Raw genomic sequence first — 17243 nt, forward strand, 5'->3', positions numbered from 1 at the left:
TATGGAGTGTATATAATGTAAAAACCCAGTGATCTAGATTTCGCACTGGATCAAATTCCTTCCTGACAATGTGATCAATCCATATAAAATTGTTTATCTAATGCTATGTTTATGTTAGAACTTTTTTCAGGGTTAACCTACTTCAAGAGGATTTGTTTGAAGTATAAGTAGTGGATATGACAATTTTAATCAAAATCCAGTGGGTTAACCTATTTATATGTAAACGTACTATTAAGGCAACACACCAGGAACGTTTTTTATTTCGGTAGTTTCAAAAAACAAAACTACGTGTCATGACTAATGTTGCATCTTAATTTAAGACGCAGACATGTGACATTTTATTGCTAGAGTTTAAATTTGCAATTTTGTCTTGAATTCGTTCCGTTATTTCTAAAGTAGCTATTTTGTTGGATGGCATTTTTAAGAAATTTCCCCGAATTAATCATTTGTGAACCATTCGGGGTTAACAAGCATAAACATTTGTATGTAAATGTCATTTACCATGACCTTACATGACCAACATTCCAACTTCAGTTGGCACGTATTGTATAGGACAGATGTCATTTTTGTTTAAAGCAGTAATACTAACCATCTTAGGTTAGCGATCACACACTTCTAGCGCCGATTTTATTAGCCAAATTTCAAAATTGTATAGAATCTGTATCAATTTATTATTATTCCTTATTGTATACCTAGTCTCCGTTTACACACTTTATTTACATTTTGTTATAACATCTTTTGTAGGGTAATATGTAGTCTCCTTCCTTCATCTAAATATTTCAGCGCTCGCCTTTCAATTTATTTCACACCATCGATCTTAACGCCGACATGATTATCATTATAACAAAAAAAAAAAAGATCAGCATAATCCATATGGCCGCCGCTGGCGCTAGTGACCCATATGGGCAATTTTTCGTGTATACGAATAGTTGTTTGTTTATTAGTTTTGCCGCAACCATTGATGCTTTTAATACCAACAATGTTTGTATATTTATGACAATGTCTGTATATACTATTTTGCAAATATTTGTTTATTTTCCGAGATTCTTAAACAGTTGGCACGCGTCAGTGATTTATAAGATAATACGGATTTTTCGCTTGTTTATCACTTGTCTTTTTATTGTGGCTTTTTAGTATTTTTGTTGGGGTATCTCCTTGGTAATTTCATTAAAGGCTTTTTAATTAATGGCTCTCTTCAATGTTTACATTAATCTGTTTTAATGGCTCATAATGGGAAATGGTTTATTTGAGAAGCGGCTTTTATGAAAAATAATGTCGGGTAATGGAAAAATCTTTTGATGTTATTTTTATAAAAACTAATTCAACCAACATTTTTTGAGATTTTCTAAATCTTTTATTTTCAAAAAGTTAGTTTAAAATCGAGTCATGAAAATATATATCACATTTCATTTACGTCATAATTTGACAAGCTTCTAGAATTATTTATGTTCTCTCGGTAAAAATTGTTGATCCTTCGATTTTAATTCCAAATTTATAGTCTACCATATATATCTAAAAACTTTTTGAGCTTGCCATATGCTAAAATATGTTTTTTATGACTTTTTGCTGCTGTTTCTATTTTGATTTTAAAATAAAAATGAAAATATTTAAATATATATGCAAATATTTGCTATTTTTATAGCAAAACAAAAATAAATAATATGAAAACAATATTTATAAAAATATTTTCAAAATAGCGCAGCATTTGAAATGAATCTATGGCAAAAAAAAGAAAAACAACAACATTGCATCACCAATCAACAAGTGAATCATTAAAAGATTTGGACACAATCTCATTATAAATCTATAGATGGAAGATTGGCTAGTGTTCCTCCTTTGTTTGTTCGCTATTTTCCATTGTGCCATTCATTTAAATTTCTCCGACGTCCATCCCCCTCATTAGAATTAGCATTGAAGAATTCTCTTTTTCCTATTAAATGTGAAAAATAATCCCACATTCTAGTATATTCTTAATAATAAATTATTGTTTTCATATTTCGTTTTATTATTATTTATATGCAGAGAATTAATTTTGTTTACGTTTTTGTTTTCATTTTAGCTGAAGTCAAAATGCCCAGCGGAAAAATTGACAAGCCCATTATTCAAGACAATCGTGATGGTACCGTTTCGGTTAAATACGATCCCAAAGAAGAGGGCTCCCACGAATTGATTGTCAAATACAATGGTGAACCTGTTCAGGGTAAGTAATGGATTTAGTTAGACTTAGGGTTCCGAAACAGCTTTAAAACCATGGCACCGCTAGAAAAATAGTTTAACTTCAAGGAAACTAGGCTTTAGTTTATTTAACAGGTTTTCTCACCAAATTTTTATATTGGGAAATCACAAAACATGAGGCCAATCCACAAATTCAAATCCAAAATTAGTTTTATTCTTAACAACAAATGGAAAAACAAACTGTGTTATCATATTTTATAATTTAAACTCTGGACTATGGTAGAATTAAATAAGTATTTTTGTTGAATCTCTGAATTTTCTATAATTTACCATGGTAAATTTCACTGCATAGAAAGCAAAATTCCATCTCTGGTTTATATACATAGTAGATTACTAAATAAAAAAAAGTCGAGAGAATTTTCGAGCATTTAGATAAAGAAATTTCGACAAGATACGTCATTTTTTGACGTAAAATTAATGGAATTGGCAATTTAAATAAGGCGTTCTATTAAAACAAGTTCAGTATAAAAAGGACTCAAGCCTGCGTAGTATTTATGGTTCATGAAGAAACCAGGAACGTTATTTATTTCGGTAGCTTCAATAAATGCAACGCTTTCTTATGACAATTGTTACATCTAAATTCAAGACGCAGGCATACGATTTGACCCATTTCTAAAGTCCAATTTTTGGGATTAATAAATCTGTTGAATTAACCTTGCATATTTTAATGCACCCTTAGATGGATATAAATGCCGCTAAGCTGACTTTTGCTGTTTGATTCATTCCGTTAGTATTATGGTAGAAGAATTCAGGTAGATGCATCAACGGTTGGGAACATTGATATGTCAAAACATTTTAAAAGTTCTTTCAAATATAAGTAAATTTGTATATGTTTTTTATACGACGTTTTTTAAAGTTTTACTCAAAAATATATTGATTTTTACGATGCCTTTCGAAAATAGTTATGATATGTACCAATCATTTTAACAAATTTCAACAGTTTTTCATTGAAAAAATTTAATTCCATAATTGGTTTGACATTGCATTGTACCAGCCGCTGTGTCGATGCGACTACCTGTATGATTTTTGTATGGTTGGTATGTAGATTTCACACCAGATTTTAAAAAATCCGGTCATTAAAGGATCTACTTTTGTATGGTAAATCTAGTTGAACTAAATCTGAATCCAAATTCTCTCTGCCGAAAAGGTATCAGATGACGAGTTGTCTTCAATCAGAGTTGTATTTTAGTACACCATATAATTAAAGGAATACTTGAAATCGCAATTAGTATTAAAGTGAACAGATATGTCCCATTTTGTTTTAAAAAAGTGAACAGATATGTCCCATTTTCTGTACCATTGATTCTATATATAACCCAAATTTAATTTTAAAAATTTTAAAGCTTTATCTTAAAAACAAACAATATGCAGGCCTTAACTTCGTTTGATCAAGAAACCAGGAATTCCTTTCGGGTTATGATGGGAGGGTTAAAACTTTTGATCAAAATATTCCTGGTATTTTTTTCTGCAATACCAACCAATAAGGTTGTTCCCTATTCAATTCGGTCTCCACTGTAACTCTTGTGAACATTCCTTATTTAATTAATAACTTTTTTTTCTTTTTTTGCAGGATCTCCCTTCAAATTCCATGTGGATTCAATTACCTCTGGTTATGTTACAGCCTATGGTCCCGGTTTGACTCATGGTGTTACTGGTGAGCCATGCAACTTCACCATCTCAACTAAAGGTGCCAGTGCTGCTGGATTAACCATGGCTGTTGAAGGCCCCAGCAAAGTTGATGTAAGTAAATTACAAAACATGAAGGGACAAGGAGATTAATCTATGTGCAAATAGTTGAAAGAAGATTCAATTTCAAAAGATAATATTTTCCTTCTTTTCTGGATATATAAAGCATTTCATTGTTTGATTAAAAAATAGCAATCAATACGGGTGGGATATAGGATCTTCATATATGATATCTCATTTTATACATATAAGAATATATTTACATTACTCAATTGTAAAACACTTCATTAATTCATTTCCTTTATTTTAAAATATATTTGCAAAATGCTATAACATCTGCAAATTATTGGCTATAACAGAAAGTAATGTCATATATATAACTAATTAATTACAAATGCCACATAACGTCTTTGATAAACTTAATTGAATAACAAAACTAGAAAAGGAGGTCCTGTCCTATGCCAGGTCCTGTGCCTCAATGCTTGGTCTAGTAAAATGTGGAATGAAACTTTTATAAAGAAAAAAATCGAATAAAAGATTTTATTAAGAATATATTTTTCATTTCACATTTTCATAGAACAAGAATACAGCCTTTAGTTGCGTTAAAAAATAAATTCCCCGTAACAAATGTATTTAATATATTAGAGATTAACAAAATATAGTAAATATAAACTAAAATTTGAATTATATGGTACTGTATTGTCCGACTATATCCCATTTCTACACCTCTATTTCTTTAAAACAAAAAACTCTTCCCATTTTTTCACCTTCCCATCAAATAACAGTACAAATTACAAAGCATACTTTCAGGCGTTGTGTGGTAATTTGCCTTGCCAATAGTAAATAGTGTAGTACGTAAAGTAGTTGTACCTTAACATTTCCCGCAGCTTTAAATCCAATGGCTTTTCTTTCTTTTCTTCGCCGAAAACAAAACCTATATTTACAGATTAACTATCACGACAACAAAGATGGTACTGTGTCGGTGCAATATCTACCCACTGCTCCTGGCGAATATCATGTTTCGGTACGCTTTGGCGATAAACACATTAACGGCTCCCCCTATGTGGCCAAGGTTACAGGCGAAGGCCGTAAACGTAATCAAATTTCTGTAGGTTCCTGTTCGGAGGTGACCATGCCTGGTGAAATTACCGATGATGATTTGCGTGCCTTGAACGCTTCCATTCAGGCTCCCAGCGGTCTGGAGGAACCTTGCTTCTTGAAACGCATGCCAACCGGTAATATTGGTATTTCCTTTACACCCCGTGAAACTGGTGAACATATGGTTTCTGTGAAACGTATGGGCAAACATATTCCCAATTCACCATTCAAGGTGACCGTTATGGAACGTGAAGTGGGTGATGCCAAGAAAGTTAAGGTTTCTGGAGCCGGTTTGAAGGAGGGCAAAACTCACACTGAGAATGTGTTCTCCGTGGATACCCGCAATGCTGGTTACGGTGGTTTGTCCGTCTCCATTGAGGGTCCCAGCAAGGCTGAAATTCAATGCACCGATAAGGATGATGGCACCTTGAACATCTCCTACAAACCCACTGAACCTGGTTATTATATTGTAAACTTGAAATTCGCCGATCACCATGTTGAAGGCTCCCCCTTCACTGTTAAGGTTACCGGTGAGGGCAGCAACCGTAAACGTGAAAAGATCCAACGTGAACGCGATGCTGTTCCCGTCACTGAAATTGGCAGCAAATGTAAATTGACCTTCAAAATGCCCGGCATTACCTCCTTCGATTTGGCTGCTCGTGTTACATCGCCCAGCAACGTGACCGAAGATGCTGAGATCCAGGAAGTTGAAGATGGTCTCTACTCCGTGCACTTTATCCCCAAGGAATTGGGTGTCCACACTGTATCTGTACGCTACAAGGACATGCACATCCCCGGCTCTCCCTTCCAATTCACCGTTGGTCCTTTGCATGACTTTGGTAGCCATTTGGTTAAGGCTGGTGGTTCTGGTTTGGAGCGCGGTCTTGTTGGTGTGGCCAACGAGTTCAATGTCTGGACTCGTGAAGCCGGCGGTGGCTCCTTGGCCATCTCCGTTGAAGGCCCAAGCAAGGCTGAAATTGAGTTCAAGGACCGCAAGGATGGTTCCTGCGATGTTGCCTACAAAGTTACTGAACCTGGAGAGTATCGTGTTGGTTTGAAATTCAACGATCGTCATATTCCCGACTCACCCTTCAAGGTTTACATTTCTCCCGATGCCGGTGATGCCCACAAACTGGAAGTCCAGCAATTCCCTGAAGGAAGCATTCAAGCTGATGCTCCTTATCAATTCATGGTACGCAAGAACGGAGCCAAGGGTGAATTGGATGCCAAGATTGTTGCTCCCTCCGGCACCGATGATGATTGCTTCATCCAAACCATCGATAGCGATATGACATCGGTGCGTTTCTATCCACGTGAAAACGGTATTCATGCCATCCATGTCAAATTCAATGGTGTTCATATTCCTGGATCGCCTTTCCGCATCAAGGTCGGTAAGGATGTGGCCGATCCTGCTGCTGTCCATGCCAGCGGCTCGGGTTTGGAATGTGTAAAGACAGGTCACAAGGCTGATTTCATTATTAATACCTGCAATGCTGGCGTTGGTACATTGTCGGTGGCCATTGATGGTCCCTCAAAGGTGGCCATGGATTGTACTGAAGTTGAGGAGGGCTATAAGGTACGCTATACTCCATTGTTGCCCGGCGATCATTTCATTTCTGTTAAATACAACAATATTCACATTATTGGCTCACCATTCAGAGTTAGCTGTGAAGGTAAGTTGTGGTGGTGATACTAACCTTAGGAAGATGCTAATTTTATGTTGTTATTTTTCAGGTGACAAGATGGTAGATGAAGGTGCCCAAGAAACCTCTACCGTCGTTGTGGAGACCGTGCAAAAGGTTGCCAAGGGTGGCAAGAATACCGGTGTTGTCATGCCTGCCTTCAAATCAGATGCTTCTCTGGTAACATCCAAGGGTATGGGTCTTAAGAAGGCCTTCATGGGTAAAACCAATACCTTCACCATTAGTGCCACTGAAGCTGGTAAGTAAACGAAAATAGGCATTGAAGGCAATTTGTATATTTAAAAATGTCCTCTTTATTTTCAGGCAACAACATCCTCTATGTCGGCATGTACGGACCCAAAGGACCCTGCGAAGAATTCAGCATTAAACACACCGGACGCAACAACTACAATGTCAGCTACATGGTACGCGATCGTGGCCAATATATTTTAATAGTCAAATGGGGTGATGAACATATTCCCGGCTCACCTTTCCAAATTGATGTCTAAGTCGTGTTATTACCACCTACTCTCAACCACTACCTATACACGTACATACATATAAACCAGACCAAGATGGTCCTGTATTTTTCTATTGAAAAACAAAATCCTTAAAGCAAACAAAGTTCCACACTTCCAATTGCCCTGTTTTATATAAATATAAGTTTGCTTTAAACCAAAAGTTTCTTTAAAAAATGTATCCATGTTTTTTCTCTTTTGTTTTGTAAATTAATATGAAAGATTTGTTGCTTAATTCTTTCATATGCTCGAAAATTAAATTAAAAAAACATCCTTGTCTTGTTAGTTAAAACTGAATGTAACTGTCGTTTTTTTAATTTAGATTTTAAATTATATTTTCATTTTTTAAAAGTTAATGTTCTTTATTATTTTTTCATATATAACGTTCATATATATTTTTATTTGTTTTTATTAATTGAAGTCCATTGAAAAGCAATATAATTTAAAAAAATGATATTTAATTCTCTTTTTTATTGCAAGCGAAAAAATCGCTACATCAATTATATAATTTAAAGTAAAAAGTGTATTTCTGTTATCCATATTATACATTATGTTTTTTTTATGTTTTTTAATGATATTTTTTTCAAACATACATATAAAATAATTATTTATAAATAAAAAAATAAACAATTAAAAAATTATTTATCAATTTGTTATTTTTATTAATTTGGATTATCTGTGATTCCGCATATTAAAGTAAATTGATCAGGGGCTGCATAAGCAATTAAACATTTTTTATAAGAAAATTTAATTGATTTTCCCATCCTTTTAAATGTTTTTCATTTCAAAATTTCATAGAACAAAATCTCGGCTCTCGGACAGATTTTTATTAAAAAAGGCTGTAGACCTTTTTAATGGGTCAACATCGCTCAATCATAATTATCAGCGCTAAATTGTATTCCCACGAAAGTTTTTTCTCGGGGGTTCATTGTTATCATCATGAATAATTAGAAGAAATAATTTGCGAATATGGCAACATAAATGAGTATTTTTCGTACCTTGTGGACCCTTTTGTGCAAATTTAAAGTGCGTTGGTTTCATATAGAAATTAAATAACTTAATTAAACTAAATTACAGAATTAGAATTCGAATATATGTGTTGGATGTTGACAAGTTTGTGGAGCAAGATAAAAGTTTGAAAATACGACCTCGAACGGACAAAAATTCAATTGTTGAAATAAAAAAATCTCCGTTAATAATTAATTAAAAATGTGTTAAAAATCACTGTTTGGTGTAGTGCAAATTTTACTCCTCTAGTAAAAAATTCAAATTTTTAGAACATTTCCAGTTAAAAAAAACAAAACAATAAAATTGGAAGGCTTATATATTGCCTCCTCTTTTTGGTAGCAAGAGGTGTATATACTTTGACTCCGTTGAGTTCAGGGGCTATGTCCAGATCATTTTAAAATCTTTATCACAGGTAAGTATTTTTACCCTGATCACAGCCAAGTATTTTTTTCGTGGTGAAATACCCGGTTACCCTGTTATTGGATCCGAAATTTTGGATATAAAATCCGGTTCAACTGAGTCGATATACATATAGAATATGGGAATCATTTGAAAGTTTATGGGAATACCAACCCATGAAGTGTTTCCGGAGTAATACAAGAGAATTGGTATTTTTGCACCTGAACTTTTTTTGAAAAACCCCTAGAAAATGGTCCCATTATGGGGTAATAACATCTATATACCACATTATATTCTAAACTCGTACCTTTCTGGTGTGATGATGGAATATATCAATCCACTCCTTCTGGTACTTCATCCACAAAGGGTCAAAATTTCGAATAACCAAAACTATTATAAAATCCGAAATAAGATTTCGGTTCTCTTCATATTTTACACATTCCATTATTTCTACTAACACAAGATCTGCTGTGAATCGGTCAACTCCTTCTGGCACCTTCCCCACAGATGTGGTACATCTCAATATTTCCTTCAAGACAAGATCTGTAATAAAGATTGCAGATATCGGACCATTTCTTTCTTCCGGTACCTCCCTGACATGGGGTTCAAATTTTTGAAAAACAAAACGCTCACACATACAAACATTTTTGCTAACACAAGATCTGTTGTGATGATGATATATATCTACGAACTCCTTCTCGTACCTCACCCACAAAGAGTCACAATTTACAATACTTTTATCTGTTATAACTTGTGGATCAAATCAGCGATTATTTACAACTTGCTATAGCTAAATATTACTCTTAACCAGAAACCTGAGAAAAATATGAAATTTATGATGTCGCATAAAATTTAATATAAATGTTCGATTTTCTTGTAATTTTGCCCATTCCAAATTTTTATTAGTATTAGTTGAAGCATAAAAATGAAATACTTCATTCACATTTTCTAGAAATTATCACATATGTTCCTAATTGTCGTAGTCGTCTGTTTTATGAATATGCGGACTACAGTTCTGTTGACCCAGTAGCGATTTCGGATGCTTTGGATTTATGCAACTTTGAAGAAGTGTTTACAGTGACAGATGTTGAATCACAGGTAAATATACTAAATTGTGGTCTTCAATGTTTGCATACAGTTGTTCCGATAAGAAGAAGATTTTATAAGAATAATTATAGTGATTGGTTTAAATCTTCTGACATCCGTTATCATGTTTCCCTTAGGGATTCTGCATATAAGGCGTATCTTCAAAATAGGACTTTAGATAATTGGAGGAATTTTTGTCGTTGTCGGAACCGTGCTAAGAAAGTCATAAGGAGGTTGAAGTATATTGCTCACAAGGAATTGTTTATGAATAAAACCACAAAGGAAGTGTGGTCGATATTAAATAACAATGGTTTGAGTGATGAGGAATGCGAAGTTGAAAATGTGGATGTTGAGATGTTGAATTCTTGTTTTGTCTCCAATCAATCTATGGATGTCTGTGATATTTCTTGTGTTCCTGTAGGTGCTTATGATGGTTTTTCGTTTCGTGCCATTAGTTATGATGAAGTTATTAGTGCCTTTAATAAAATTAAGTCAAAAGCAGTAGGTTACGATGGCTTTAAACTTAAATTTCTTAAACTTGTTTTTCCCTTTGTTGGTCCTTTTGTGCTTCATGTTGTGAATACGATTTTGACAGTGTCTGTGTTTCCTGAGCTCTGGAAAATTGCTAAAATAGTGCCTATTCATAAAAGTGGTGATTCTGATGAGTACAGACCCATATCAATAATGCCAATTCTTTCTAAAATGGTTGAATATGTATTGAAAGATCAAATGTTAGAATATATAAATGAACATTCACTATTACACCAGAGTCAATATGGATTTAGAAGTAATCGTAGCACAACATCTCTTCTGGTTTGATTGACTGACAATATAAGAAATTCTGTCAGTGCTGGTGATTGCTGTGTTTTATTATCACTTGATTTGGAGAAGGCATTTGACAGGATTAATCCTGCCAATTTAATTAGTAAGTTACATCGTCTCTTCAATTTTTCGTTCTCGGCCTGTAAGTTAATGTTTTCTTACTTGTTCGGGAGAAAACAGTATGTCTCTGGTAAAAATGTTGTTTCCAATCTTCTTCCAGTGAGTAGTGGTGTGCCACAGGGATCTGTTCTTGGCCCTCTATTGTTCGTTATGTATGTTAATGATTTGCTGAGTTGTATTAATGGTAGGAATTGTATGTCGTTTGCATTTGCTGATGACATTCAAATTTTGTTTAAAGGAGAATATGTGTTTATGGATGTGTTGCAGTCGTCAATTGATTTTAATATTAATATGTTGGTAACTTGGTTGTCCTGTAACGGTCTCTCAATAAATACTCAAAAATCTAAAGTTATGTTTTTTGGGAACTTGCAAGAGGATTCAATTAGAGTTTCCATTTATAGGACGCCTATAAATGTTGTAAGCTCGATGAAATGTCTTGGTTTGTTTCTTGATTCTGGTTTGGTGTTTGATGTGCATGTGAATTCTTTAGTGTCCAAAGTTAACTTTATTTTAAAGAAGTTGTACTGCTTGGACATAGTTTTGCCTAAGAAGATTAGAATTCAGTTGGTACATGCATTAATAATGCCTCACTTTTTATATTGTATTGAGATTTTTGGGGGTAGCTACGGTTTTGTTTTTCGTAAGTTAAAACTATTGTTTCATAGGGTAATGCGATATGTTTTTTGTGTCAAACGTCGTGATCATATATCTCCTTCTGTGAAAGAGTTTCTTGGTTGTTCGTTTGAGTGTTTTGTGAATTTAAGGTCAATGTTGTTGTTCTACAAACATTTTAAATTGAGGACATCTTCTACTCTTTTGGACCTTTTTAAGTTTTCGAGATCTGTAAGGAACCTGCAAATTGTTATACCACGCTTGACTCCTCTGTTGGAAAAATCCTTCTATGTAAGAATTGCTCGCATTTTCAACAATCTGCCACCTAATCTTAAGACATTCAATTCTTCCCTAAAATGTTATAGGCGTAAATTATATTGTGTTAATTTGTTTTTTTCCTTGCATAGTTGATTTATCTAAATCTTCAATGAATTGTGATTTTTGCTAATCTTTTTTTTTTTGTTATTTTTTTAATGTTATTTTTAAGATTAAGGATGTTATGAATAGTTTTGAGTAGTCATGTATAGGAGTTCTTGGAACCATCAATCAATTGTTAATTTTATTCATTTTTTGTTAATTTGTTTTAGTGTTTAATTTTAAGTAATTCTTTTAGGATTAAGGATATTATAATTAATTTAGAGTAGTCATGTATAGAAGTTTTTTGAACCGTCCATGGCCCTGTTGGCTAGGTTTCTGTACTAATTGAAAATAAATAAAAATAAAAAATAAAACATATCTCATATAAAGTGAACGAAGTAGTTGATATGGTCTTGATATGTCGCAATATTTATATCATATTTATTAAGGTCCAACACGAAATTTAAAATATTGAACCATTCCTTCCCTTCGGAACCTACGCCATAGAGTTTCAACAATTTGAATAATCATAACAGAAGTCAAAATATATTTAAATAATCGAATATTGAGGGTATACATCTGTCGGCAAAACCGACTGATACTTTTTAACTTGCAGTGGAATATTTATAATTTTTCATGTTTAAGGATACTTTGAGGCAAATAAAAAAGATAAATTCTTAAAAATGTATAAAAAAAACATTTATTTCATATAAAATATAAAAAAAACGTTTATTAAAATTAAAACTTAACGATAAAAGCCACACATACACTTATTACCTAAGACTGCTTATGTGCTCCACTATCATGATTTGAACCAGCGCCACCACCGCCAAATGACTCATATAGATCACCATATTGGCCAATGTATTCCAAATCATCATCGTCGCTAGATGAATCCTCACTAGTGTCCGGCACTATTCCATTTGAGGGTGGTTTAAAATAAATTGTCGATTTGCTATTGAAACGTCGGCGACCTATGTAATATTTGAGAAATTTTGTGGCAGCTTTATGTCCAATGACACGACTTAAATGTTCATGGGTTATAATGAAAGAAGCGCCGTCTTGGCTAAAGCTTTGTGGTGGAGCCAATGACGATTTGTGTGGAGCATAGATGAGTATGCCTTTGTTGGGCGTGTAGTAGTTTGTGGGAATGTTCAGTTCCTTAATAGTGGCATTTGAGGAAGAGTTTGATTCGCCACGTTGGCTTTGTTCATTTGTTATTTCCTCGTGTGCGGGAGGCTCTAAATTCGCGGTTGTAGATGATACTACAGTGCAATCGATATCGTCATTTTTATCACTGTTGGAATCTTTTAGTGCTTTACGTCTGTAACGCGATTTATATTCTATTTCCGGGTATGGAGAGTGTTGCATGGTTGTCGATGTAACGTTCGCATTGTTGCTACTACTATTGTTGTTCGATGAATTATCCTTCTTTTTGTTGTGAGTTATTGTTTCATCATTTTGTTTCAACTTGGCAGGAATTTCATCATCAGAAGTGTTCGGACTCTGTGTGGGACTTGACTTGTGGGAGGATTTCACCGATTTGGAATTTTCCTTTTTCCTTTTTTGTCTCTTTTTTGCAACAGATGGATCAACATTATTTTTATTAGTTTTTTCCTTTACTTTCGTTTTCGAATCGGGTTTCTTTAAAGGTATCTCATTAGAAGTGTTATTCTCCAGCTGATGTCTGGTCTCAACCAACCTAGAAATGTTTGTATCGTTGTTAGTTTCAATATCCCTCCCTCGTTGAGATTCTTTATTTTCGGAAATGACCTCATTCAAATGCGCAGCTTTGCATTTAGATTTAGGTTTACTCAAAGACAAGTTTTTAGTTCTTTTCCTATTGTTTTCACCTTTTCCTTCTGTACTATGGAATTTACTGTTTTCAACCACTTTGAAATCATTAATTTGATGATTTTGAAAACTTGAAATTGATGTTTTCTTATCTTCATCACATTCCTGGTCCACTGCTTCTTTTTCCTCCACAGTAATTGAGATGTGGACCTTTGTTGCTGTCTGATCTCTCATAGAATTTTCCTGCAGCTGTTCTGTTCCTTCGGATGACTTCGGTATTTTATGACTGTTCGCTATTTCTATGACATTAGAGTTCTTCTCCTTATCATTTCCTTCCGATGCCTTGTCCTTTTTATTGTTATTCATTTTAGTTTTTCTTTCCTTAGCTTTGGATATATTTGCATTTGATTTAGAAATGCTATCACATTTTTCCATATCCATCTCTTTTAGAGGTGCTTCCGGAACTCCATTCTTTGAGAGATCTTTCTTACTAGTTTTTGTCTTTTTAACTGAGCTTCCCTTGGGTATAGCAGCTTCGTCTGCTTTGTTTTTAGCAACTGTAGTTGAATTGTAAACAACTTTGAAATCCGTATACGTTTCTTCCGCATTTGTTTTAGGATCGTCAAGGTCAATTTCTACATTTGCTTCTTGCGGTTGTCCTTTAACATTTCTCATTTGTTCTTTCTTGTAGAGCTCTTCGGATTCTTTGAGGGCAATTTGAAGTTCCAATTGAAAGCTATCATTGGGTACATTTAATTCCTTTTTTGACTTTGTCTTCTTTTTAGTAACATTCTTGGAAACATTTTGTCTAGGTTTTTGTTTTGGATTATCTTCCGTTTTGTTTGAACTTTTGTTCTCATTAGCTTTTAAGTCGGAGGTTTCATCTTCATTTTTGTCAACACATTTTCCTTCACTTTTTTTCTGCAACTGCATTTCCCTACTGTGTGACTTTTCTTCCTCCACAGGAGCAAGTTTTGGTGTTTCTCCAACTTTTTTCGATGATTTTAGATCTACAATCGTTTGGTGGTTGTAATCCTGTTGTGAAATGTCTACTTCATTAGAAGAGTCATCCTTTCCTTTTTCTTCTATTGGTTTCGAATTTTTCCCTGATGTGGTTAACTGAGTTGATGTGAAAATACCAGATTCTTTTTCCGGCGAAAAACTGTTTTCAACTATCCATTCTTCGGTAGACGTGTCTGCTAAATGCCTGTTAAAAAAATGTTTAAAAATTTAGTTAAAACTTTTTTTTATTATTTACTTACTTATATTCCTTGCACAGTCTTTTCTGACCACAGCAGCGACATTCTGATTCCTTTCTACATGGACGATTGTCTAAACGTTTTAACGACTTTTTCGCAACAGGTTTCCGGAACTCATGGGGGGATGGTGGAGATTGCATGGAATGTGAATGTGATTGATAATAGTAAAGCATTTGATCATTTCGTGCACAAATTGGTGTCCTATGGCTACGGTACTGCGATCGTTTTACTGTGGCCGTTACAGGGGTTGGATTAGGCATCAATAAATGTCCCGGTATATATCGTGAACAATAACGTTCGGTACAACACATTTTGTATTTTCGATGATAGTTTCTACCTCCATTGTCATAGCAACTATCCGAGTCTGAAGATGATTCGTCCATCGTGCTAAAGCTATTACTTGTCGTGCGTTTTCTTAACACTTTACGCCTTGATTGGGTAATATGCGTTGTCGGTGTCATATATTGATGATACATTGGCATTTTGTGTGACCTTGCCGAATGATGTACATCATTATAATGATGATGTGAAGCTGTCTTCTTTGCCAATCTACGACGCAGCTTTAGTTCATTTAGATGTGAATCTACGAGATCATTTGGATCATAACCATACTTATCCCTTAATGCCTGACGAGTACTCTTCACCATTCTATATGTTTTTATCATCATGGTGGTGGAGGCAGAGTTTCTTATATTACCACTTCTGCTGGATTTTATGTAACGGGCAGTTTCACCAGAATTAAAGGAAGCATCCGAATCACTTTCATCTTCTTGTTGGTACGTATTGAATGGAATACAAGGAACTGGTAGATGATGTTGTTTTTCTATTCCCCTTTTATTCTTAACACTGCCGTGGACTTCTGCTCTCCTCTCACTGCTGGTAGTCATCGAGAAATCTCCACCATTGCCACCACACAAGGAATTATGTCTTCTAAGCCATCCGCCAACTTTTTCTTCGATTTTCTTGGCATCAAATGTGTTCAAAATACGATCGAATCCTGATTCCCTCAGTTGACGATTGTGTTCATTTATAACTGGCAACGTTTCATTGAGCATTCCAATCAAATCATTATTCACTCCATTGCACGTAGAATCTGGCAATAAAGTTGATTTGTTAGTACCGCCCACCATTAACGACAGACGCGTTGAATTGGTAATGTCCCTTAAAGCTTCTGGATCTACGTTGTCGTCGTAGTTTTCATCCTCCATAGAAGCTAATGCATCTTCATCCTCTTCTTCGGGAATATCGCCCACATAATCTTCCATATGATCCAATGGAATTTCACATTGATTTTCCGATTCTTGTATGTTCTGCAATGAAAATGTTGAATTAATTTATTTCCCATCATAGCCCAACAACCAGTACTTACATCCAGAAAAGTGGCCCACAATTTTGAACGTTCATAACTCAATTGCTGTAAATGTTCCAAGTCAATAACCTTTGTATTCTCTGCTGCTGATGTATTCATATTTGATGATTATATTTTTACAATTTCATATCGTTAACAATTATTAAAAATTCAATTCAAATAAAATAAATTACAAACAAAAACTTTATCTTAATGGCGTCATTGCAGTGTTGTTTCTACATATTACTATTGGAGATCAGTGCAGGGTTGCATTTTGTGCCGTCAAATACAATTAGTGCGGGCACATTAATGAAGCACAATGGGAACGTCAAATAGATAGAAAATGTTATTATTTTCTTTTAGGAGAAATTCATAACTAAGTGTATTATTAATTATATTATTATTTGTTACACAAACAAAAATCGGAATCTCCTAATTCGATTTATTTGAATATTTAATCTTTCCCAAACTAAAAAAAAAATTGCCTTGGTAATTACGGATTTAAATTGAAATAAAATTCATATTATAAGAAAAAAAAAACCGACGGCAAGATTCGAATGCTGCTTTGGCATACCTTTATGATATGTCGCAAAATATGTCATACGAAGGCTTAAGGCTGCTACTAAGCATGTTTTCGTAAAACGAGTTGTTCAAATTGTCAATTCCTTTGATTAGTCGTCATGACGAAACTTCGCAAATGGGTTAAGCCATTTGTAGTACGTTTATAGCGCATTTATGCTATTGAAGATTACCCCTTGCCACGGGGCTGTATTTCTGTAGTTTTACAAAGCTGTTCTACGTCCTTATTGCACCATGAGTTTAGCCATGAATTTGAACAGTTTGGATCATATTTTTCAGCGAAAATCAGGCAATGCATCATTTTTTCACGCTATGTAACTCATTTTAAAATGAGGAAAAATAAAAAAAATACGGGAAAAATTAATGAATTGGATGGATTTGTTTTCAAAAATATGATCCAATCTTTCAATCTTTCAATTACATGACAAAACTGATTAATCTCTTTAATATGTGCCGCCGGTACACGTTTCTTCCAATCATTGATTTTGAAAATATTTATTTTATTTTTATTATTCCAAACAATAAATACATATACAAAATTGACAGAAGTCGGTCAGATTTTGAAAGAAATTGTAATCAGCTGATAGCTATACCCCACATTTTTATTGTACCATCAACAGCTTGAAGTCTTTGCATTGCA

The 17243-nt window shown here is 34.2% G+C and overlaps 2 protein-coding genes across 11 annotated transcripts in view; one reads left to right on the forward strand and one right to left on the reverse strand.

The window, feature by feature from the left end:
* Positions 1-7860, forward strand: part of LOC101894339 (filamin-A) — a 152233-nt gene extending 144373 nt beyond the window's left edge. For all 10 annotated transcript variants that reach the window (XM_059118696.1, XM_059118674.1, XM_059118681.1 and 7 more), the window contains 5 exons: positions 2060-2200; positions 3806-3975; positions 4868-6692; positions 6754-6960; positions 7026-7860. In XM_059118696.1, the coding sequence (XP_058974679.1) occupies positions 2060-2200; positions 3806-3975; positions 4868-6692; positions 6754-6960; positions 7026-7210 (2528 nt within the window). In that variant the 3' untranslated portion in view covers positions 7211-7860. The remainder of the gene's footprint in view (positions 1-2059; positions 2201-3805; positions 3976-4867; positions 6693-6753; positions 6961-7025) is intronic.
* Positions 7861-12301: 4441 nt separating this feature from the next.
* LOC101895672 (uncharacterized protein DDB_G0287625) lies at positions 12302-16262 on the reverse strand. The gene is made up of 3 exons (XM_005186097.4): positions 16046-16262; positions 14680-15986; positions 12302-14624 (listed from the first exon to the last, which is right to left on the reverse strand). The coding sequence occupies exons 1-3, from the start codon at positions 16142-16144 to the stop codon at positions 12401-12403; spliced, it is 3630 nt and encodes a 1209-aa protein (XP_005186154.2). The 5' UTR covers positions 16145-16262; the 3' UTR covers positions 12302-12400.
* Positions 16263-17243: the final 981 nt, after the last annotated feature.

Source organism: Musca domestica, unplaced genomic scaffold (genome assembly GCF_030504385.1).
Source record: "Musca domestica strain aabys unplaced genomic scaffold, Musca_domestica.polishedcontigs.V.1.1 1, whole genome shotgun sequence".
Classification (NCBI taxonomy): Eukaryota; Metazoa; Arthropoda; class Insecta; order Diptera; family Muscidae; genus Musca; species Musca domestica.

Excerpts from the sequence above, each read along its gene's own strand:
- LOC101895672 (XM_005186097.4), bottom strand. The coding sequence starts at position 16,144 with ATGAATACATCAGCAGCAGAGAATACAAAGGTTATTGACTTGGAACAT. Across the intron at positions 15,987-16,045 it reads TGTGGGCCACTTTTCTGGAT|AACATACAAGAATCGGAAAA; the intron begins GTAAGTACTGGT and ends TTTTCATTGCAG. Across the intron at positions 14,625-14,679 it reads AGACTGTGCAAGGAATATAA|GCATTTAGCAGACACGTCTA; the intron begins GTAAGTAAATAA and ends TTTTTTTAACAG.